The sequence below is a fragment of the Pararge aegeria genome, chromosome 6 (genome assembly GCF_905163445.1).
Source record: "Pararge aegeria chromosome 6, ilParAegt1.1, whole genome shotgun sequence".
NCBI classification, from domain to species: Eukaryota; Metazoa; Arthropoda; class Insecta; order Lepidoptera; family Nymphalidae; genus Pararge; species Pararge aegeria.
Window position 1 is genome coordinate 6,836,267 of NC_053185.1, and position 26,320 is coordinate 6,862,586.

General features: G+C 35.3%; 1 protein-coding gene across 1 annotated transcript; it reads right to left on the bottom strand.

Annotated features, from left to right (window-relative positions):
- Nucleotides 1-8,128: 8,128 nt before the first annotated feature.
- LOC120624642 (ack-related non-receptor tyrosine kinase) lies at nucleotides 8,129-26,019 on the bottom strand. The gene is made up of 10 exons (XM_039891300.1): nucleotides 25,639-26,019; nucleotides 24,638-24,885; nucleotides 23,207-23,618; nucleotides 22,117-22,318; nucleotides 18,175-18,370; nucleotides 17,573-17,698; nucleotides 15,640-15,719; nucleotides 12,498-12,713; nucleotides 10,395-10,517; nucleotides 8,129-9,284 (listed from the first exon to the last, which is right to left on the bottom strand). Exons 1-10 carry the CDS (start codon nucleotides 25,723-25,725, stop codon nucleotides 8,242-8,244), a joined length of 2,733 nt encoding a protein of 910 aa, XP_039747234.1. The 5' UTR covers nucleotides 25,726-26,019; the 3' UTR covers nucleotides 8,129-8,241.
- Between the last annotated feature and the right edge of the window lie 301 nt (nucleotides 26,020-26,320).

Here is a 26,320-nt window from a genome sequence, read left to right on the forward strand (position 1 = left end):
ACATATCACTTACTCCAATGGCACATACATCGTGAGGAAACCTGCATGCCTGGGAGTTCTCCATAATGTTCTCAAAGGTGTGTGGAGTCCACCAATCCACACTAGACCAGCGTAGTGGACCACGGGCCGGTAATGAGTTGACATGATGATGATGGTGAATTAATCTTTAGGTAATCAAGAATTACCTTCCTTCGTTACGTTCCTTCGTAACGTTCCTTGATGATAGTTAATCTTTATATGTTTGTAGCGTTCCATCCTCAGTATAAAAAACTCAACTGATTTTGAGGAGATTTAGTAGGTATTTTTCTTTGGCCGTAACTTGCCCCGGATGGTCGCACAAACTACCACTGAACTCTACAAACAAACAGAGCGGCTCTATGGGTTTCAAACTTTCTGTACGGAATCCTAAAAAGTAATATTCAAGTATATTGGCGAGCAAGGCTAAGTATGAGAGTCCCTCGCAAAATAAAAGGCCGCATAACCAAGGGGGATTACAATATCAAAGACACGTGATTGTATTTGCGCTTATCTTGTTACGGTGTAGAGATGATGCTCGTAACTGAAATGCGAGAGTATCTATTACAATTCTGAGAGATATGAATGCGTATAGACTATATGTCATGGAATTATTTTGATAGAAAGAACAGTAGGTACAACATTGAGGATTTTATAGATAAAGACAAATGAAAATAGTAAAAAATATAATGACTAGTAAAATCGACCCGTAAGACGTCAAGGTAAACGGCATGATGCTCTCTTGTGCCGTCAAGCGATTAACGAAGTTTCTTTTTTATAATTATTTTACTCCATATTTTTTTAAATAAATTCTAACATTCGTTTAAATATCACGTCGTGTCTGCCAATTTTGTAAGACATAGGCTCGCTTAGCGACTGTCATAATAATTGACAGATAGAAAACAATGACGGGTTCTTAATTCGGGCTAGCTTGCATTACGGTAAACCACAACAATACACTCACGAGTTTTTTTCGTTACTAGTGTAACTAAAAAAACAGGAAGCAGGTTGGCATCAGAAATGTGATTAAAAAAGCATGCAAGGAAAAAGTCCCAAAAAATTAAGGTAGCCTGGAAGATATCACTTTTAGTGTTGAGGCCGCCTTTTGCACATGATTATATTTAAGTAAATATTCCCCGTGCGTGTTTCCTATGTTCTGCAATAAAGTTGTTTTTAAACATAAATAATAAAAATTAAAACACATGTATAGTCACATCGATATCTTTATTGTTATAATAGTTATCATATAAACAGACTGCCTATAACTTACATTTATCCTGTACAAAGTTAATCAAAGGCCAAACGAAGGGGTCGCTTCTGCGTCCGCAGTGTAGGGTAACGGGCCCGCGTTTAACCAATTAAGTAAGACCTGTGATTGGTCGAACGCAGGATGGAAGTTTGCACACTCTCGCGAACCCAAAATGCGCACCTACGTTAAGATTCACAAAATATAGCTTTCTCTATAACGAGTAACATTAAATTACATAAAAATTCGAATACAAACGTAGTGGAGTATTAAAATCTTCTTTATTCATAATTTTTTTTCAACTAAGTACTACATCGTACAACAATCCAAAACTCTACATAGAGTAACGAGAAAACACTAGCACGCATTCTCACAAACACAACTATAAAATCCAAAAGTGCATCCGATTTCACAGTGTGGGTTCCACCAATAGTGTTATTTAATTAAGAGATCATAGGAATTATTTTTAATTATCTTATCGGCCTTCAGATTTCACAGCTATGTTTGTGAATACGGATGTATAGTGCGTGACAAGGCGGAAGTGCGGTAAACCTCGTAAGGATCTATCAAACCAGTGATGCGCAAGACTTTGTCCAGAGTAAGTTTCCTCACCTACTTGTCAAAATTTCTTATATTTTTGTTTTAAAACTAACAGTTTAAGTTTACGAACGTTATCACCAACACTACACTAACATGTATCAATTGAGTTTTAATTTAACTCTGCTAGTTTAACGATCGAATGACCGAAATTCCATCATCCTATTGCCTATTTGAATATAGAAATATTTTACTTCGACTTGAAACGAGTCTTTTTAAAACGTTTAAATCCCTAGCAAATTTAACTAAACCGCACTCCCGTTCTGTCGCATACTGTAAAAAGGTAGTTTTTTATTATTAAGGTAGATGGTGACGTCTATTCGAAGAATACAAAAAGTTTTCTAATTAGTAAAATATCTATACAAAAAAAAAACTAGCTTGGAGCTGGTTTTTTTTAATGGCAAATCAATTTAACTGGGAGCACATAATTATTGAACAGAATTAAATTAACAGCTCCAAAAGTATCGCCACCCTTTTACTACAACGAAACTGTTTTTTAAAGTATCTGTTGTTCAATACATTTGTTCTTACCATTCTTAAAAAGAACACAAACTTTTTATTCCTAGTGTAGTGTAATATGTTCGATATATTAAAAATAACATATTTGTTTTATTCATCTATGAACATGTTTGTTTCTTTTCTATTTTTAAAACATGCTTTATTACACTACTAACAGGCAATGAAAAAGTAGTTTAAATAAATGAAGTACGTATAGGATATCATCATTCGTATTAGCTATCCACTTCTGGGCACAGGTTTCCTCCCACAGAACAGATTGGTTAGGAGTTTAGTTTCCTAGCTGCTCTATCTGCTGTATTATCGCACCGCACTCCGGACTGTTACTGTTTATAATGATATGCTATTTATAATGAATATAACCCAATAAGCAATTGTTAAGCAAACCTTGGAATCGAAATCTGGACATTCGTTACTCGAAGCCGTACGCTAACTTTTAGAGCGGTCAATTTAGTTCGGTCAGAGATAAGTGTACAATTAGAACCATAACGCTATTTAAAAAAATCTTGTGCAATTTTATTGTTTGCATCTTCATAGCAGTGGCGTGCATTTCATACATGCACAAAAGCACTGCCTACCATAAAATTTATGTATAACTTTTAAAGGGGAAGGACTTTTCCATTTTATGCATTTTTCCTTCTTTATGCATACCCTGGTCAAAACCCTGTGCACGCCACTGCTTCATAGCACCTTACTTTATTGAAGTAAAAATTTTCGTTTTTTAGTAAAAATTTGTTGGAATACAAAAATAGACAAATATTGCACTTATAGTTGCAAATTACATAACATTATTATTCATGAGCAATTATATCATTCATTAATTTAATAATTAATAGTTAAGTAGTAATATTAGTAGGACAAATCGCTAAAAGACTGATAAAAAGGCATATCTTTATTTCGACATCGGTGGTATAAAAACCGTAGCTGGCCGAAGCTGGAGCGATGCAGGATAAATATCTTACCGGTTCCGAAATTTCATATGCATTTTAAATTAAGTAGGACAAAGGTCAGTAAAAAAAAATCAAACAAAACTTACACAGGCTTCATAATGGCTACAATGTATATATATATTTCTAAATGGCCGATAGTGTTAACTTTACACCTTTAAAGACTTCTTTATTTTGCTTCTCTGTAAACTTAGTTAAAGTTATTTAACTTATTAATATTGCTTTAAGGAATCAGATACATATGGCGAATGAGAATTCAGTAATAAAAACAGGTACTTGACATTTTGTAAAAAATTATATATAAAATCAGTGCACTATCCTATTCAAACACGAAGTTGCTCTTGCTGCATCTTACCGAATTACGATAATTTATACGAAACTAAAATCGATTTATTTAATCATTTTAATCACATTACATTTTCATATAAATAAAATTGTATTTAGAAGAAATACAAAGTTAAATTAAAATATATCTCATAGCATTTACTTTATTGCGCCCCTAACCTATCTGGCCCAAGGACGGACTCGCCGTTATCGGATGCGAAATTTCTACTTCTTCTATCGCTTTTTGACTTTTAGGTATGCCATACGACATGTAAGCGATTAGCAGCACTATTGATATCTACGGGCCCAGACATCATTATGATGTGAGAATTAATCAAAAATAATTTTTACAAGTGCGCAAATTTTAATATGCCTGGCCTAATGAAATTATTTTAAACACATATTGACAAGTGAATGTGCATCTATAGAGAGCTTGTCAGAGAATTTTCAGAGTTTAAAAACATATTGATCCCGGTTTTTATTATTCAATGTCAAAAAAAATTAAATTAATCGATTTTTGTTTTCTTCCTTAACTTTTTTTTTACTTTAATCAATTGAATGACAAAAGATAATAGTTAAACATTTAAACTACTAATACTTTATTGTTAATTAAAATTCACAATCAATCATCCAGATGAATACATACAGGACATACATTATAGTTTAATATAAAAAACAAACCACTAAATAAAAAATACATAGAATAATATCAACTATATACTTTTTCTTAGTTTGATAAAACCGTTAAATATACTTTTACACAATAGTTAAATTAAAATATTTATTGTTTCCGTTCAATTTGGCAATAAAAATATTTTTTTTGTATGTTAGTTGTGATGAACTATTATTTACAAATATGTACATTAATATAATATGCATTGTCCGAATTTTACCTATTCCTTTTGTTAAATGGTAAATTTGCAAATAATAGGCTAATTAACACTTTCAGTCAAAAATAGTTAATAATTTAAATGCAAAAACGTGTTAGCCTATTCTCTCCGAATATAAATTTTTTAAAAGCCAATCTGATCTGGCAGTAAATAAAATTTACTAGATTGTATGATTTAATTTACATAATTTGTATGATCCTACTCGAAGTCGGTTTCAATTATTGATGCTCTGTAGCGTCAGGGTAAAATTGAATTTATGTATCTTGTTTCAAAGCACAAGTTCGTCCACGCTTTTACAGCAAGCACTTAGTAACATAATATAAAATGACGATAAAGTATAAAGTGACGGCCGATTGGCGCAGTGGGCACCGACCCTGCTTTCTGAGTACAAGGCCGTGGGTTCGATTCCTACAACTGTAAAATGTGTGTGATGAACATGCACGTTTTCCAGTGGCTGGGTGTTTATATGTATATTATAAGTATTTATGTATCCTATTCATAAAAAATATTCATCAGTCATCTTAGTATCCATAACAAAGCTACGCTTACTTTGAGACTAGATGGCGATGTTTGTATTGTCGTAGTATATATATTTATTTAAAATACAGGGTTACAGAATATGCGACTCTAAAACCAGTGCCATGCTAATTTTATGCGACGAACAAAGTTTGTATTTTTAACAAATATATACATTCTTGTTAATCATTTACTACATAAATCTTTATTCTATTAGTAAATAAATAGAAACAGCAAACCTAAATTTGACTAAACATTTACACTTTCATACTTGTAGTATGCACAGAATCCAAATATTAGAAAGTTTTGTGAATTACTACCACTTATCTATATTAAGAAAGAATTTAAATTTTATATACATTTAACTATTTCTTATTTTGTCAATAGAGATTAATAATTATTAAAGTTTTTCCTAATAGAAGCAACATCATAAGTTAGTTCTTTCGAGAACTACATTTAATACCATTTCTATATAAATTAATATACATATTTTTTACATTCAACTACTAAATTGAGTACATTAAAAGCACATTCACATAAACTTTGATGAATAGTTTTAATTTTTGTAAAACTAATATTTATTTCATAGAGAGCTCTGTGAATTTGTAATGTTATATTGCACACCGAGCTACCAATTTGAGTACAATCAAAGGTTTTTTCAAACAATAATTTTACTAACAAATCTTAAAATTCCTGCTGTAGGTAAGTATGAGATTTGCTCGCTTACAATCGAGCAGTCGGTTTGCATGTCAAAGACCTAACTCTTCTAGTTTTAGAGTCGAAAATCCTGTACTGATTTTTGGTTTACAAACGTTCTGTCAAAGGCCCGAGCTAAAGAGTTTTAGGCCAATTTTGATCTTTAAAACAAAATAATACAGAACTTAAACCTCTTGCGAGAAAAAACTCCCCGATTGCGAGCGAGCAAATTCTATACCCGTGTCGGGCCATGAACCATTTACGTAGGTAAAAGTTTGGCTCAAGTCTGGAATTATAAGAAAATCATTCCAAGCAATCGTTATATTTCAGTATAGGAATTGTATTGCCGAATGCATTTATAGCATGATTTTTAAAACTTCTTAGCACTACTGTGTTACACAAATGAAAATACGGCGTTTTGCTATGATGTCGTCCACATTTCTTTGAAGCTATTCAATGTAGTTATTCCGACAGTTTTCTCGTTGTAGCCGGGTGGGTTTTTATCTATATGGAATTTATTTTATCACCTGTTATTAACCTGTTGTACTATCCTGTTTTCCCCAACTTCATTCTACTACAAAGGGTTGTCTAGAAGAGATCGCTTAAAGCGATAAGACCGCCTTTGCGCATTTTGTGTATATATTTTTAATGTTTTTTCCTGTTTTCACTTTTAATTTGAGCATTAAAGACTTTATTTACCTATCTATATGTCGTCAATATAACAAAACTCGAACGCGTCTACTTTCCTACACGCATACCCATCTAGGATTTAAATTGCCTTTCTGAGGTATTTTGTCTTTGATTATTAGGCTGATCTATATAGTGTATTTTGAATTTGTTCTGAGCAGACAAGAAACAAACTTGACAAAGTTAAGCCGATCTTAGGGCAAATCTTCACTGTGCAGATGAGAGTGTGGTACTTTAGGGCATTCTCATGCCTTATCCTCATGATCTCATTCCATTCGTGAACCTATTTCTAACAAAAAGCATGGGTGACGTATATACACAACAAATTCAATCCGTACACACGTCAATATTATTGACAATATTCTGCATATTGAAGATATATAGAATCAATATTTATAATGCCAATAATATTGACTGTGTACGGCCAGCCAAATACTTGCGCAACTTTTTTATTGTTCAAGATAATAAATGGCGACCATACAGTATCCTCACTATGCTTCAACGAAAGAACTGTAGTACTGGTAGTAGGACACCTTTCTTTGAGATGAGATCAGAGTTTTGAAACTTTAAAAATATGGTTATAATGATATGTTAAATTTAAAAAAAAAATACATTTTTGAATCGATACATCTTCATTAAAAATGCAGTATCTGCATATCTTCTGCTAGATGCCCATTACAGTCGCATAAACTAGTTAAAACTAAAAATACATATAGATATACTGGAATCACAGGACAGTGGCGAAAAATTTAGTCTAGTCCGGCCTCAATAGCGAGATATATGTGGATTCGAAAACTCTTTGATAGCGGCACAACTAAAAAGCTGAATTTAAATTTTGTTAGACTCAAAACTGCGTCGTCGTTCTATTGAATATGTTCAACTAAGGATTTCGAGGTATTGGGTTAGATACCCGTGTCGGGCCATGAACCATTTAGGTAGGTAAAAGTTTGGCACAAGTCTGGAATTATAAGAAAATCATTCCAAGCAATCGTTCTCGTTGAAGTAAACCTCATTGCATATCAAAGCAGCATGGTAGGTCAAAAATTCGGTCTATCCAACAAGGCGGCCTTCAATGCTACGTAAATAGTGGTGGTGACTAAAAATTTACTATAACAATGGCAGTGAAGTTTCTCTAGAAAACCTTCTGATTGCAGTAGTCAAAAAAATCATGTCTATTTATTTATTTATTTATTTATTATTTATGTACCATAAATTGTGATTGTGAACATAAGATACATGAAGTGTACAAAGGAAAGCTTATCTCTATAAGAGATCTCTTCCAGCTACCCCAGGATGTGAGTAAGATGATTTAATTGTGTGTGTCTATTGTATAGGAACCCCTTATATAACTATATATAATTTATATTTTTTAGTATTTGTTGTTATAGCGGCCAAAGAAATACATAATCCGTGAAAACGTGAAAATTTCAACTGTTTTAATATCACGGTTGATGTGATACAGCCTAGTGACAGACGCGTAGAAAGACAGACAGACAGACGGACGGAGGCTTAGTAATAGGCCCCTTTTACCCTTTGGGTACGGAATCCTAAAAAATATAACACCATTTAACTAGTACCACTATCAAAGCAAAGCGTCGATTGTGTATCTAAAATATGTATCTACATTTTTTAAATAACATACAAATTAAAGATTTTAAACTAAGATTTTCGTAATTAATCAACATTTCTTAAATATAGTTCAACCGGTACATACCACGATAATATTTTGGATTTGTCGATATTTCGACTCAGTTGCATGGATCGTGGTACGTGACGTAACATGCAAATGTAAGCAATATTTATACATTTACTTGGGCTTATAAGGGCAAGGGGGCGCCGGTCTATGCGGCCTCGGCACTGGTTCATACACTTCGTCATACAAACACGTGCTAGAATAATTCGCACTGGAATTAATGTCACTTCGCGGATCACCGATCTCACTGTAAATATTACTAGCTGTGTCGTTCACCTCATCATACAAAGCACGTGACGTCGACGCCCCATAGTCACTAGAATAACCGTAAGGGTAATCGACATTCTGATACTTAAAAGCCGAGTAGTTCTTCGAATTCTCCAGAGATTCACTGAAGTTCTTCAACTTCTCACCCTCTTCCTCGTATTGTGGCACGTATATGTTCTTTTCGTAGTTCGTCTGACTGCCGGACGGTGTCGAGAACTTTGTGTAGTAATCCTTTGTCTCTAATATGAATTGCTGTTGATTTGGGTTGATATCAAAATTACTGTACAAAGGCATGTCGCTTTCGTTGCTCATATTTTGTGTATTACTATATATCGAGCTAGATGGTGCATTATCGTGAGTTCTATTCGCGTATATATCATTAGCATTCGTATTCTTCGATCTGAGATTTAGGGATTCCGAAATTCTGTCATCTAGAGACATTTGTTCTAGGGGTTTCACTACGCTAGATTCGTTGAGATTAGTCGAGAGAGCACTATTTGAGTATGTGTCATTCGAGAGTGTTCCGTATGGCGTTTGGTTTACTGAATTCGTACTAATACTAGGGGTCGCGTTATTGTATACATTAGTTTCTATTTTAGTTGCTGCTGGTGAATCGCTATTCGAGTTGCTTGCCTGTTCGACATCAAATGCATTTGCTAATTCTAAGTAATAGTTTTCAGGTACGGGACGTTGTGCTTTTTTATTTTTAACTACTGGTGGCTGTGGCTCATCAAATCCGACAGATTGAGCCGAATATGTGAGAGAGTTTGTCCTGTTGAGTCCGTCCAAAGATTTGGCACCATAGAGATTCGGGCATATTCGAGTGTTTATTTCCGTACTATATGTTGGTAAGCTTTCTATGCTTTGCTGGCCCCACTGAGATTCTGTTCCTGTGAATAACAAAGTATAATTTCATATATTTAACTTGTAGGAAATGGAACTGTTATTTAAGTTACAATATATGCTTTGAAAATAAGCTTTTTACAGCAAGGCATTTTTGTCGCATACTTAAAGAACGAAAGGCTGTGTGTGTACTAGCATATATTATTCTTAGTACCCGGATTCGGATCGGATGGGTATTTTTCAAAAAAAAAGGCGGAAAAAAATAACAGTCTTTACTCGAACAGTTTCTTGAAAAAAGGGCGATAAAGTAATCATCGAGCCTCGAAACGGGTTCTTCTGGTTTCGGGACCGCCTGATTGTCCACCTGAGCTATTCTTTTATAACCTTGTAGGTGGTGGCGAAATTTGACTTCGTATTCTAATGATATTCTAGAAGTTTTAAATTGCCTAAAAACACGGATAAAACGACATTTTCTAAAAATGAATCCTAGCTAGATTTTTTGATCGTCAACTTTTCAGATCGATTTCTGTTTCCTGTGGTTTCATTCGCGTTAAATAAAGATACTAACGTAATATAACATTGGCCATGCGGATAATTTACTTATAGTTGTAAACCCCTCCTTTACGTCTCGTTATGTTAATTTTTATTACTAACTGAACTATGCGACCAAATAGCATATCGAGGGCAAAGGGTTTATTTGCATAGGATTGTCTTGAGAACAAACTGACTCCTTTTTGTAAGGATTAATAATTTTATGTCTTTACACGATATTAAATATTACATTTCAATTTCTTTTTTTAGACATAAAATGCGTTATTGTGGCTTATTTATAAGTGATAAGTATGTCGTATTGCGGACTTTGTTTTATATTAAATAAATACTGGTATTTTTGTAGAACATAATATTTCTGGATGACTGGGCAGTGAGACAGCGTACATGGATGGATTGATGGATAAATAAGATTGCAAACGTTTTTTATCCTCTATATCTATACTAATATTTAAAAAGAGGAAATATTTTGTTTGTTTGTAATAAGCCAAAATTACAAGTTGCTCTCCTGACATGTCATATAAAAAATGTCGTATATTGCCTATAATCATGAGTTTTTCATTAGACGACGATATCACAAGAACACAAAATTTAAACAAACGTATTACCTAATTCAGGCACGTCTATTGGCTCGTCTAGGATTGAGATGTTCTGATTGGCTGGTTTCGTAGTCGGCGCTGTTTTCATCGTACACGGCGGTAAGTCTATGTCGATCAGCAAATCTTCTTTCACTGCAATGTTCAACAGTCCTATTATAAAAAGCATATAACTGGACTAAAGGCTAGAGGCCTACGGGAAGTTTTGGCCATAATGACCACGCTGGGCAGACCGAAGTAGATTCTTCGCTATTTTCCCTTAGTCGCCTCGTACGTCACCTTCGGGAAGAAGATCAACGGTGTCTGTATTCCGATCTACCGTTACCACACGACACAAAAACCATTCTTTCTAATATTATAATAATAATAATCTCTCTTTATTTCAGGCAAAGCCCAAACATGACACATTTAAAAATACAAAATTAGAGAAAAGAAAATTAAATAATTAACGGCACGGCCTTGGGCTCAGAAAGCAGGTTGGCTGAAAACTGCGCCAATCGGCCGTCAAGGTAAATGCGTAAAAGTAAAGTCGAGCTCCTACCTAATGCGCTATCACCGCTTCTATTTGGGAAATTATAATTTCTGAATCTCCTCTGGTCTGGTCTAGGGAGGATTTGACCGTGGCTAGTTACCATCCTACCGATAAAGACGTCCCGCTAAGCGATTTAGTTTTCCGGTGCGATGTCCCGTATTGACCAATTAGGGGTATGACTACCATACTGCCAAACAGGTTAGCCTGCTACCATCTTGGACTGCAATCAAGGACTAACTTGTACAGGAATAAAAAAAAAAGGTGATTTTACTACCGGTGTGGAAGGCAGAATTTACCGAGAGGAGCCGGGAAGTGTCCGCAAAACATTTTTTAGTCCAGCTTTAAACTGTTATAGGGTATTAAAGGACCTTGAAAAACAAACGGTTCTGAAGATATTTTTGAAGAGCTAAATAGAAAAGAATAATGAAAAGATAACAGTTATAGGGTAAAACAAACGGTTCTGAAGATATTTTTGAAGAGCTTGAATCAAGGTAAGGATTATTTGCTGTTATCTTTTCATTATTCTTTTCTATTTAGCTCTGAAGATATTTTTGGAGAGCTAAATAGAAAAGAATAATGAAAAGATAACAGCAAATAATCCTTACCTTGATTCAAGCTCTTCGAGTGATGATGTGGACTGTTATAGGGTAAAACAAACGGTTCTGAAGATATTTTTGAAGAGCTTGAATCAAGGTAAGGATTATTTGCTGTTATCTTTTCATTATTCTTTTCTATTTAGCTCTGAAGATATTTTTGGAGAGCTAAATAGAAAAGAATAATGAAAAGATAACAGCAAATAATCCTTACCTTGATTCAAGATCTTCGAGTGATGATGTGGACTGTTATAGGGTAAAACAAACGGTTCTGAAGATATTTTTGGAGAGCTAAATAGAAAAGAATAATGAAAAGATAACAGCAAATAATCCTTACCTTGATTCAAGCTCTTCGAGTGATGATGTGGACTGTTATAGGGTAAAACAAACGGTTCTGAAGATATTTTTGAAGAGCTTGAATCAAGGTAAGGATTATTTGCTGTTATCTTTTCATTATTCTTTTCTATTTAGCTCTGAAGATATTTTTGGAGAGCTAAATAGAAAAGAATAATGAAAAGATAACAGCAAATAATCCTTACCTTGATTCAAGATCTTCGAGTGATGATGTGGACTGTTATAGGGTAAAACAAACGGTTCTGAAGATATTTTTGGAGAGCTAAATAGAAAAGAATAATGAAAAGATAACAGCAAATAATCCTTACCTTGATTCAAGCTCTTCAAGTGATGATGTGGACTGTTATAGGGTAAAACAAACGGTTATGAAGATATTTTTGAAGAGCTTGAATCAAGGTAAGGATTATTTGCTGTTATCTTTTCATTATTCTTTTCTATTTAGCTCTGAAGATATTTTTGGAGAGCTAAATAGAAAAGAATAATGAAAAGATAACAGCAAATAATCCTTACCTTGATTCAAGCTCTTCAAGTGATGATGTGGACTGTTATAGGGTAAAACAAACGGTTCTGAAGATATTTTTGAAGAGCTAAATAGAAAAGAAAAATGAAAAGATAAAAGCAAATAATAATCCTTACCTTGATTCAAGCTCTTCGAGTGATGATCCCTAACAGATCTGGACATTCGGTCGCCAACGTTCAGCGTTCGATCATTTATGAGCTTGTTGTAGTTGAAATGCTTGCTGGCAGTGTTACCAGCTCGGGTGCTCGGCGGTTGAGTCGACTCGATCGTTCGACGCTTCCTCAGGATCACTTCTGGGTCTTCTTGGACGCCATTCGTTGGTTGAATTGAGGCTGTATAACATTTTTGAAGTTGAAACTTCTTTAGGCGCATTGAGCGTTAATGTCATGTGCTATATTTAAACTGTGTATGCGACGTTTAAATGAAAACCTAAATAATACTTCAGAGGCTTTAGAGGTATATTATTTACTGTCTCTTACAATTATCTGTGAACCGAGACGCTAATAGTTTTTGAGTTGAACATCCCATGCAAAAATAAAATCAAGTGACTCTTGTCACTTTATTGGGTACGTGTCGCGTAGCGTAGGTACTATGAACGTGTCTTTTATATTCAATAGAGTTGTCGTCATGAGTAAAAACTTGGATTTTTTTTGGTTTAGTTTGTATGGAAAAATAAATACTACTTCTTTCGATTGAATTTTCTTTGGATGTTTCCTTATATAATATACGTATACACCCGTCAACAGAATTTCCTAATTGCGTTATACGTTCTATATCTACTCAGAATGTGTTTTTTTGTACTTTTTTTTTTAATTGCTATACCTTTACCTACTTATTTTGGCGCATTAAGAAAATAATTTAAGAGGGGATTTTTAGGAATGATTTTTTTTTTGGCTCATCTGACGGTATGTGAAAAACCATCGATTCGAAACAGAGCAAAATTTCGCAGGGCATGGCATGCAAGGAACTCGTCAATAAACGTGCCACCCTGTATCCATCAACCGTAGCGTAGGTGGTAAACCTCATGTGCCTGTAATTATGCAGAAATAAGAAAGCCGGTAGTACTTCCCCGGACGAGCTCTGTCACAAAAGACTCTCCTGCTACAAAATGTAACAAAGAATATGAGACCAAAAGAAATATAGGACAAAGACTATTTGTACCTTAGCTTACCGTACAAATAGTGCAGATAAGTAACAGGCGATTAACGAAGCTTTCCACCAGACCAGACCAGAGAAATTTCAAATTCCCAAATTGCTCCTGACTGGGATCGAAGCCGGGACCTACAGACCATAGCGCTCACCACTGCGCCACGAAAGTCGACAATGTACAAGTACTCAACGATATACACAATATGAATATTGATTGACGAATATATAGTGATAACAATATAGCAATAAGTACAAATAATGTACTAGGCAAAGATAGGTGCGAGTTGTTCGCCGGAGTTGTATTGTAGAACCTTACATACCTATATAGTTTAGTAGAATACTTATCATGTTTTTTGATTGTTTGTCGTAATTTTGATAAAGGCTCTGCGATATATTATTCAAATAGAGCTAGTCTCAAAGGCGCCAAAAGCTACTTTGTATTTAAAAAAAATGCATTACTTGTTTAACTTGATAAATTTTGCCTTTCGAAACAAAATAATTTTAAAATACTGAAAATCGCTACCGGTGTGCCTACAATATTTAAAGATTTCTCTCGATTTCTTCAAAATCCCTCCAAAAGGTGGGACAATTAAGAGTTGGTCCCACCTCTGAGGTATGACATACCTACCAACCAAAAAGATAATCATCATAATCGGTTTATAATTAGCAGAGTAATCGTGTAACAAGATATACAAAAACATAAACAGTTGAATTCCTCCTTTTATTAAGTCGGATGATAAGGTTTTTTTAGTATTTCACGGTAAACGCGTTAACGTGACAGAAGTCGCGGAGATATGCTATATATATTATATATCGGATCAGTCACAGTCGTGATAAAACCCATTTAGTCATAGATTAGCAATTTTCAATGCTATGAGTTGTACTGCGACGCAATATTAAATGGTGTTGAATACTTTAAATGTTCAAATTCAAATTCTAAATTTCATTATTAATGTAGGCCTATCTCAGGCACTTACGAGTATGAAGCGTTTAAATTTTCAATATAATAAAATAGTTTATGACGGCCAATTGGCGCAGTGGACAGCGGCCCTGCTTTCTGAGTCAAAAGCCGTGGGTTCGATTTTCACAACTGGAAAATGTATGTGTGATGAACAGGAATGTTTTTCAGTGACTGGCTATTTATATGTATTTTATAAGTTTTTATGTATATAATTCATTAAAAAAAAATTCATCCGTCATCTTAGCACCCACATACCACAAGCTAGGCTTACTTTGGGGTTAGATGGCGGTGTGTGTATTGTCGTAGTATATTTATTTTTTTGTTTATTTATTTATTAATATTATGCGCATTTAAATTTCACTATGATGTATGTGATTTCTTTTTGTTTTCATAAAAATATCGCAGGATTTTAGCATTGATCTTAGGAGTTTGTACTGTAACAAAACTTAACTTATTGATACAACGTGTAAATGAAAACCGAACTATTACTTTATGTGCTTTAGAGGTATATTATTTACTGTCTCTTACAATTATCTGTGAAACCGAAACGCTAATAGTTTTTGAGTATACCACTGCCATAGTTTCTACTGAAATAAATATACTACGACAATACACACATCGCCACTTAGCCCCAAAGTAAACGTAGCTTGTGTTATGGGTACTAAAGATGACTGATGAATATTTTTATGAATTATATATACATAAATACTTAGAAAATACATAGAAACACCCAGACACTGAAAAACACTTATGCTCATCACACAAACATTTTCCAGTTGTGGAAAACGAACCCACGGCCTTGGCCTCAGAAAGCAGGGTCGCTGCCCACTGCGCCAGTCGGCCGTCAAAAAATCCGATAAAATACATCAGATACAGCCCTAACATCACCTGCAAAATTTAAATCAAGGGACTCCGGTCACTTTCTTAGGTAGGTACGCGTCGCGTAGCGTAGGTACTATGCACGTGTCGGTCTTGTATTTTCAATAGGGTTGTCAAAAGTAAACACTGTTTTGAATGAGTTTGTATGGAAAAATAAATTTGCTCATTTTGCTTTATTATTTTCACAGGGTGATTCCTTATGAAATATACTTATGCGCCCTTCAACAATATTTCGTAATTCGTTAACACGTTGTATAAGACAATATTACCTCTTCGTATGGGTGAATCCGCTTGAGATTTCTTCGTCACTTCTGCACCTTTCTTGCTCTTCACCATTGTCACCAGGGTTCTAAATAACGAAACGAATCGTTACTTAAGGATCATTATTCTAAAAGCTTCACTTTTTAAAACAGATTAGTTTTAAAACGAATGGCTCACCTAATGGTTTGTAGAAAATCATCGCCTAAAATGAAGCAAGACTTCACAGGGCATGCAAGGACCAAGTTCTGCAATGAGTCGCCCTGTAAACACCAACCTGAGCCGTAGGTGTTAAGCCTTATATGGCTGTTATTACACCGGCAACCTCGCCCTTCAGACCGGAACACAGCATGGCAACAATTACGTACCAATTCTGCTTAGCGGCAAAAACTAAGAATGGCGACAGTACTTCCCCGTAGCTGACACAAAAAGCTCCACTCCTTCTTATTTAGGCAGGCAGGCAACCTTAGGATTAGGAAAACTTAAAAGAAAACGAATAGGTGGGATACACTATTTGGTACATACATACGAATATCTACAATACGAACATCTGGATTGAGTATCGATATGAACTCATCATAATAACCCATTACCACTAAAGGGCGCGGGTGTCCTACAATGAGAAGGGGTTAAGGCCGTTGTCCACCCCACTGGCTCAATGCGGATTGGTAGACTCCGCACACCTTTGAGAACATTATGAAGCACTCTCAGGCATGCAGGTTTCCTCACGATTTTTCACTTCAGTGTTGAAGCTAGTTATATTTTAATAGCTTGAAACGCACATAACTCAGAAAAGTGAGAGGTGGTGGGATTCGAACTCGGCCCCGCGAAAGTGAAGTCGAATTCCTACCTACTGGGCTATAACCACTCTACCGATATAGACATAATTATGAAAATCTCATGTTTTCATATAAACTATTCATTGACGACCTCGTTAGCACAACGGTGAGCGTTGTGCTAACGAGGTTTAAATTAAGATAGGTGGTCCCAGGTTCGCTTCCCGGCAGGGCCAATTTGGGAGTTTATAATTTCTGAATTTTCTCACGTCTGGTGGGAGTCAAAGACATGCCGCTAGTCTATTTAGTGTTCTCAGTGCGATCTCGCATAGATATGGGACATGATCACTAAACTCCTTAGCAGGTTAGCCCGCTGTCATCTTAGACTGCATCATCACTTACTACTAAGTGAGATTGCAATCAAGGGCTAACTTGTAGTTTAATAAAAAAAAAATTTACGTAACCTGAATTTGGGTAAAGATGAATTCCCATCTATAAACAGTACCAATGACACTCGATTGATAAAAATGATAATTTCAAGTATAAAATATTTCAGTTTTGTTTTAAAGGTTTCATAAAAACGGTGTCCGCCTCGTGCTAAAACTTCAGCTTTTGTTTAGATGGCACAAGTTTGATACCCGACACACAACGCCGTACATTTCAGAGATAAGCTATTAAATATCTTGGTTTCTCATCTATCTTTTGTGACGGTGAAGGAAAACATGGTGAGGAAATCTGCATGCTTCGATGCGAAGCATACCAATCAGTTCTTGACCAGCGAGGTGGACAACGGCCTACACCCTTTTCATTCCGAGAGAAGATCCAAGGCCCAGTAATGGGCCGATCGGTTGAAAATGATGAAGATAAGGTTAAGGTTAATAATTTACGCAACCTCACTAATTTTTAAATAATTATTCATTTAATTTTTGAATTCTATCATTTATTGATTTTCATTTATTTTATTTTTTTAATTTTTAACAATGCTTGCAAAAATTAAAAAAAACACTATTAAAAATTTATAAGAAACAAAAAAAAAATTAACATTAATTATTTTTAATTGACATTTAATTTTTATTATTATAATTATTAATTGCCTTGTATGTGTGTGCGTAAATTATTAAATAACATAAAAAATTACAGACTATGTTACTAACGGAACGTGAATTACCTGGGGAAAAGACCAACTTCCAGAGTCCTTTGGTTCTGCCCTTTCCACCAGTGGAGTTCAAGCCGTTTGTCGATGCACACAATCGTGTCCCCCGCTTCTATCGTCATCTCTCCGTGACGTCTATAGCTAAAACAAGGGATTTTGATAATTTAGCTTAGTTAGCATGTCAGGTGGTGAATATTATCAGAAATTGTGTCACAGCATATGCATACAGATAATTCATTTTACCTTAGATTAGCCTGTGCAGTATCACACTTATTGGTTTCCATAAACCGCTGGATACCAGCGAAGGACGGCCTCTCCTTTGGATTGAAATTGTGTCACAGCATATGCATACAGATAATTCATTTTACCTTAGATTAGCCTGTGCAGTATCACACTTATTGGTTTCCATAAACCGCTGGATACCAGCGAAGGACGGCCTCTCCTTTGGATTGAAATTGTGTCACAGCATATGCATACAGATAATTCATCTTACCTTAGATTAGCCTTGCAGTATCACACTTATTGGTTTCCATAAAACGCTGGATACCAGCGAAGGACGGCCTCTCCTTTGGATTGAAATTGTGTCACAGCATATGCATACAGATAATTCATTTTACCTTAGATTAGCCTGTGCAGTATCACACTTATTGGTTTCCATAAACCGCTGGATACCAGCGAAGGACGGCCTCTCCTTTGGATTCAAATCCCAGCACTGCATCATAAGCATATACACGTCGGGTGGGCACGCGGTCGGCGCTGACAGGCGTTGTCCTTCACGCATAACTAGCCGGAGGATCTCTGAGCCGTTCAAACCTGGATAATATATATAAATGGTAACATTAATTATTTTGACGACCTACCTGGCGCAGCGGTGAGCTGTGGTTTTAAGCTGGGGTCTGGATTCGATTCCAGGCAGGGGAATTTATAATTTCTGATTTATATCGTTATGAAATGCCGCTAAGCGATTTCGCATTCCGGTAAGATGTCGCATAGAAACCGATTAGAGATTTAAATATTGCACTATCCGGTTTCCAAAATCCTTTTCTTCTTTCATTAAGGGGTGTCTTGAGGAGATAGCTTAAAGCGATAAGACCGCCTTTGCGCATTTTTATTTTTCTTGTATTTCTGTTTTCAATATATATTATCTTTATCTATTAATTGTGTGCAATAAAGAAATTATCTGTCTATCAATTTATAACTGGCATACCGCCTATGCTATTCTTTTTCAGTTATATTCCCTTAGTCGCCTCGTAAGACAAACGTTTCAAATTCAAAAATGTATTATTCATATAGACCTGTCACATACGAGTATGTATATGCATTATACACTGTATAGCAGTTATATTCAAACAACTCATTCACTCATTCAGTCATCTTCATATGTACTGTAGTTTTTCCCATACAACCTTTAAATATACTATACCAACCGCGTCGCATCACCCGACCGTGCGACACGAGCCAGTAAGTAGGTAAGTACATAAAAGGAACTACACATACAATATACAGTTAAAATTTATCTTATCAGATAAGAACCAACAAAATGGTTCATTAGAAATGCAAAGGCACACCCGGGCGACATGCAATTTGCATAATACCAATAATGTAACATTCATGTGCTATCCATACATAATCTATTTAGCGCTCCCATTCTGTCGCGATAGGTACGGTGATGTCAAGGTCAGACAATACCATATCCATGCTTCAACATCAACATTTAAATGCGTGACGCAGATTATTAGCATAAAGATTATTAATGGATCGGAGTGCGTCATACGCATTTTTATCCCGGAAAAATGAACGAGTAAACAGATCCAGACTTGAATTTTATTTGTCCAATAAATCCTGGTCCGTAGTTAAACGTAGTTACTTAGGGTTCGATTTAGATTTTATCTATACCCTTTCTTAGTGGAAGACACCTAAAATAGAACCTTGTAAAAACTTGTCTTCGGATTATCTAATAAAAAAGATTGCGCCAACGACCATTAAAATCGTTGGAGCTTAACTCCAGGTTGGAGAACTCTCAGGCATGCAGATTTTCTCACGATGTATTCCTTCACCCTTAAAGCAGGTGATATTTGAATTGCTTAAAACGCACATAGCTTAGAAAAGTTAGATATGCGTGCTGGGATTCGAACTTCGCCCATCGAAAGCGAAGGCGAAGTTCGAACCACTAGGCTATCACTGCTGAAGGAAATTTTACATCACATCATCATCCCATCAACACATTACCGGCCCACTACAGAGCACGGGTCTCCCACAATGAGAAGGGGTTAAAGCCGTAGTCCAGCTTGGTGGACTCCACACACCCAGTGGCGTACGACACGAGTGATGAAAGACTTTATGATAGGCATTGTAAGAGTTATAAAAAGCCTACCCTTCAGTATTTATAACTCGTACTGGAGACTTTCTTCATTTTATATCATCTGCATACCCTGTGCATACCCTCTATGCACTCCAATTGCCCCCCTGTGAGAACATTATATAGTACACTCAGGCATGCAGGTTTCTTCACGATGTTTTCCTTCACCGTTGAAACATGTGATATTTTAATTACTTAAAACGTATGTGTGCGTACTTAGAAAAGTTAAGAGGTGCGTGCTGGGATTCGAACTCGTTCCCACAAAAGTGAAGTCCAGCTTCTACCCAATGCGCTATCCCCGGTTCATAATAATCAAAATAATTTTACATATTACACTCTATTTATATAACGAAATGCATACAATTACAAATAAAAGGCGGAAGTTCTCACTTTACCGTGTTCTATTTTTAGCGTTCAGTACCCCTAGATAGCGCAACTATGGTCCATATTAAAGGACAATAATAAAAAACTTAAAAAACCTCAAAAATGTCTTCTAGGGATAACCTTCTGAAGAAAATTATGTATGTCAAAATATAACAAAATTTCAAAAAAAACTGGACTGCAACAATATCAATATTAGAAGTAAAAATAAACTTGTAGTTCAGTTTACTAGGCTGCTTAAAATTTGTAATACATTTCAGGGTAATTGTATATCATATTATAACAAATTACCAGATGAAATCCTCAAGATCATCACGTAACATAAGTGTTAACGTTAAATGTATGAACGGTTCATAAGTGTCTGTGATAAGGTCTGCATGAATAAAACACTTTTGAATTTGAATTTGAATAGAATGATAAGAAGTTTTAGATAACCACTTCCGACCCAAGTTAAAGGATTTCGAATATTGTGTTTAAAGATCGAAAGGTATTATTTTGTCGATTTTAGTGACACTAGCTAGAACTAACGAGTGCTAAATTCTCCTCAAAACCAGTCGTTCGTGATAGGGAACGAAAAATATGTTATATTTAACGTGAAACTAATGTAGAGTAGGTAGACACTCCGAGGAGATAATTTGTGATTTTTAACGTTAAAATAAACAAAACAGGAAATTCCCAGGGTTAAATCTCCGGCAAACACGTTAAATTTTTCGGAATTATGTGCGCTTTAACGGGGCAGTGGGTATTATTTATTTTACTACTATTTAGCCCATGACTGCAATCTCACCTGTTGGCAAGTGATGATGCAGTCGAAAATGGTAACGGGCTAACCTGTTAAGAGGTATTGCAGTTCAATTAACCCAAACCACTAATCGGTTTCTACGAGACATCGTATATTAATAATAATCATAATTGCCTTGTTGATCTAATGGTTAGAATGATTAACTACGGATCACGAGGTCTTGGGTTCGAGTTCCGGGTAGAAATTATTAAGTATTGTGATACAATGGCGTCGAACAGAAGCTGATGGAGACAGTTTACCAACTCGACCAGAGAGAGAGACAGTGTTATTTCTGTTAAAGAACTTTCAGCTGCAGCCCGGCCAGCCAGGAGTTAGGAAATTGGCGGTGTGCCTCGGGGAGCACGTTACGTCATCGGTCCCGGTTATTATCACTAGCTTGTGACAATAGTCGTCAAAGCCTGCCAAACCGCATTGGAGTCGAGTGGTGGGTCTATGCTCTTAAACCGTTACTCCTATCAGAGAGAAGGCCTATGCCCAGCAGTGGGACGTGACGTAACGGTGAGTTTTTTTTTTTTTTTTATAGTAATAATTGACGGACTATGTAAATGGCCGACCTGTTGGTTAGTGGAAACCCGTCGCCTATATACAGTGCAATACTTCACACAGCCTGCATTGAGCACGTCCGTAAACTTGCCGCCCCGTGTCCATAAATTTGAGGCGTAGATGTTAAGGTTAAGGTTAAATAAGGTTGACAATCCAGACACACTTAGAAAATGCTCGTTAGCTGTGCGAGTGCCGGGAAAGATTCCCACTATTTTGAACTCGTAATGCTCCAATATTTCGCGCGCTTTCGTTTTTTAATAATATGATTGCTCAGCACCAACAAATTGACATATTCAATATAAGTTTAGCTAAGTTCCTTAATTATATTCAGACGAATGAACTAATATTTTTGTAATGTACATCTGTAACTGACTTAGTATACGTTTTGGCTAGCTGTAAGTATACAAAGGATATTCATAAATAAATAAATAAGCCTATGCGCCTGTAATTACACCATAACATTAAATCACATACCCATCCAAGGTTCCTCCCCAAAGGAATACATCTCCCATAGTGCTACAGCGAACATCCACACATCGGAGGCGTGCGAGAATTGCCGTGACCTCAGGGATTCGGGCGCACACCATGGAAACGGCACTTTGCGCCGCTCGCTCATCACGTAGCAGTCATCGGCGTCGGGCAGTGCACGCATGAGCCCAAAATCACCGATTTTTACCTTAAAGAAATGAATCAAAGTCAAAGTCAAAAATTTATTTATTCAAGTAGGGACATAGGTTGCACTTTTGATACGTAGGATTACATGATTACACGGTAGTGAGATAGATGATGGCGATAACCATATTAGTAAACTTAAAAACTTAAGCTACGAGGGTTCCAAACGCGTCCTGGTCTAAGAAGAAGAATCCTCAAGATTAGTAACAAATAATCCACAGAATTAAGAACACACAGAACCCCCATTCAACTACTTTTAGATGCAGTGCATTGTGTCCAAAGCAGTGAAAAAGCCCCGCGATCACTTCACACCCGCGTAATATTGTTAGCTCACGAAATTTTCCCCATTTAACGGTAATCGTTAAGAACATTAGAGGCAAAATAATTACTGTCAACTGCAAACGGAGTGAAGTATCTAAATGCCTGTTCAAGAAACACTACTAAATTGAAGTGGTTTTTGATGTTTCAATATTAGTCGTGTATTCGGCTTCTGTATGTTCTTAATTCTGTGAAATAATCAATCTTATACGTAATCTTGAGATCGGATGTATTCGTGTTATCTTTTCTTAATGATGAATAAATGAATACGCTTTTATTAAACAAAAGTACAGAAAAAAATTGAATAGCAAAACACAACAAATGTCAAATAGACGTCAAAGTAATCCTATAAGGCTTCATTATGAGCTTCGGAATTTAAAAATCAGTTATTTTAAAATCTAAGACACTAAAATAGCTACTTGTTTGAAGTTTGTTCAATTTTTTTTTTTTGTTGGACTTGTTGTGTCACTAAATACTCTACTACTAACTGTAACTGTTACTGTATATTGTATAGCCTATGAACTATACCCTATATATAGATTGAATACCCTATAATAGAAAAAATATTACTTACCAACTCCAAATTGGTCAACAGTATATTCCTGCAAGCCAAATCTCTGTGCAAAAATCTGTTTTTCTCCAAATGTGCCATGCCCGCTGCCACTTGTCCTGACCACTTGGTAATATAATTCAATGAGACTTTACCATTTTGTGCTCTTATGTAATCCAATAATGCTCCCATAGGTGCTAGTTCACACACCATCATTAATGGATAAAATACAACGCCATGTAACTTGATTAAGTTAGGGTGTTTCAAGCTATGCATGGCCTCAACCTCTCTCTGGAAGTCTTCATAGACACCTGGTTGTGAAAATGCATCATCTTTCAAAACCTTGACAGCTACTGGTACCATCACTTGATCTGACACCTTCCATTCACCCCTTTTAACAACTCCAAAGGATCCATTGCCTAATTCATCGTGCAACCTGCCAAAATAAATATTAATTACTTTTGATACGCTCATCATTAGAAATACCTAACAGATTTTACTAAAGCATCCACTAAATACTGTACAACAAAGGTTTTTTTTAGTGCCATATGTAAATTAAAATCTTTGATAAAATGTTATATAATGAAAACATTTTCAATTTAATATTTATTAATCAGATTTTAATTTGGTTTTCTTAGTCTTCAGTGTGGATTGGTGGACTTCACACACCTTTGAGAGTGTTATGGAGAACTCTCAATCATCCAGGTTTCCTGAACATGTTTTCCTTCACCGTTGAAGCAAATGATATTTGACGCACATAACATAGAAAAGTTAGAGGTTTGTGCTGGGATTCGAACTCCGCCCCCTGAAAGATAAGTCTAAGTCCTACCCACCAGGCTATCACCGCTTTCATGCTCGGTTTTCTCAATGCATCATAATTGTTTGAGTGATTTTATAATAATTTAATTGAAAAATTGAGCTATATGTAATCTTATACAAAATAAAATGCGAGAATTTTATATGTTAGATAAAGCTGAAGAGTTTGTTTGAAACGCAATGATCATCATCATCTCAGGAACTACTGGTCCGATTTCAGTAGTGGATAGCACATTTATTGAGGAAGGCCAATAAAGACTGTTTTAAAATCAGGGTTTTTTTTCCTTTTTAGGGCTTCCGCTGCGTGCGCTGCATAAACAGCTAAAGTTTCGATAAAATCATGTATGACAAAGTTGTTCCCCTTTAAATTTTCTAAAAAAAGCCTGCAGCATAATATGTCTATTTTTGACTTATATGAGTCACAAGGGACCGGTAATAGTTAGATAATAGAAGTCTATAATTATACAAATATATATATTTAAAGCATCGTTAACAAACGATAAGCGGGGATAGCCCAGTGGGTAAGCCTTCAACTTCACTTTCGAGGGGGGGGAGGATAGATTCCCAGTATACTGTTAAAGCAAGTTATATTTCAATTACTAAAAACTAAATCATTATCTAAATCAAATAAATACTTACACAACATCTTTTTCTAATATAATACTAGTGGTTCTAGAGTCAGTCAGAGCTTGTGGCCTTGGTATTTCAACCTTTTCCCGTGGAACAGTGTTTGATGAACCAAACAATTTGTTCCAGAACTTTCTGTTCCACAACTGTAGCTTCTTTTTCCTAACAGTGTCCTGTAGCCTGCGAATACCCGGTTTACTGATACCAATTTTCTCAAGGTCTTCAGTATGGACATAGTCAAAATGTGCTAATCTTGTAATCTAAAAACAATTGAACATTGAAACTTAATAACCCAAACCTATCTATCTTTAATATAATAAAAATGTTACATTGGCAAAATTTGGCAATTTGGCACACCTAAAAGTCAAAAAAAGCAAAAGAGGAGAAGAATATAATAAAAGCAATAAGTTGTTAGTTTGTTCTGTCTGCACACCATGGCACGTTCATTTTTGTTATATGCTTCAAATTTACTCTAAGGTAAATTGAAAAGCAACACTATGTTTACACAAGTGTAAATCTGTGTCCTTAAATAGTGCACTGTTCTGTATCTTATTCTTCCTAGCAAAGTTTGACTGAAGTTAGGCAAGGTTTTGGCTACATTTGTAGGAAAATTTGTGTCACTAATTACAAATAATATGTGATCCAGCACTTCAAGCACTTGCAAGCAGGCATATTATTTATATTACTGCTACAATGCATGTGTAACAAGTTATTAAACTGCTGCCAAGTACTTCCTCTGCTTTTTTTAGGTTTATTTTGTTCTCTGTCATAGCTCAACATTAATCAAGGCAAGTCATACTTTGGGCAATCAGTTTAGCTATAAAGCATGATTTTACAAAGTGAATTTTATTTCTTCCAAGACAATATTACGATCCTTTATCTATTTTCTTAAAGTTATTATTGATTTGTCTACTGTAGCGATAGATTAAATTGTCTTATATTCGCAATTCAGCTGTTGGAAATTAAGAAAGTAGAAAATGTACACTGATGATATTTATTGTATTATTTTTTACCTGAAGCTGATCTCTAATCGGGAGATAGAACTGTTCAAGTTGCACATTTTGCAATATCTCGTATAACCAATCCGGGCTCGAATCCATTGTGAATAATGCGTATTATCTAAGCTCAGCTTAGGAATTTAATTAATAGAAACCTTCTTAGACGCAACATTTCATACAGGAAGTAGAAATTACTATAATAAGATTGATTCTCGCTATTTTTAATAACAAAACAATACGGAATATTTCGCAATAACGATGATATAACGTATTCACAAATAATTGTATTATATTATTTAAACGTTATAGTGTATTTTGTTTTTTTAGATCACCACACAACACAACAAACACAGGATTCATTTTATCTCAAATGCTGCCACAAATAAAGTGTAAATTAACTGCAAAAGTGCAAAGGCAAATCAATAGTCAATGAAATTGAAAGAGATGGTAGATAATAAAATGTCACTCATTCATCAATCTTTCATTCATTTATGACATGTAGAGTTGCTTGGCTTAAAAATAATCATTGGTATGTATAAGTATGTTATTTTTACTCTGTGTGCTTTTGTATATTTCTAAAGTATATTCATCGTTTTAAGCTCAGATGAAGGTTAGTCCTTTATCTGAGTTTCTTTAACTACTAGGGTTAAATCTATTTAAGTGGTTAGTACGGAGGGTAGAGGTAAGGAGAGTCATC

Excerpts from the sequence above, each read along its gene's own strand:
- LOC120624642 (XM_039891300.1), bottom strand. The coding sequence starts at position 25,725 with ATGGATTCGAGCCCGGATTGGTTATACGAGATATTGCAAAATGTGCAA. Across the intron at positions 23,619-24,637 it reads ATATTAGAAAAAGATGTTGT|GTTGCACGATGAATTAGGCA; the intron begins GTAAGTATTTAT and ends TTATTTTGGCAG. Across the intron at positions 22,319-23,206 it reads TGTTGACCAATTTGGAGTTG|GTAAAAATCGGTGATTTTGG; the intron begins GTAAGTAATATT and ends CATTTCTTTAAG.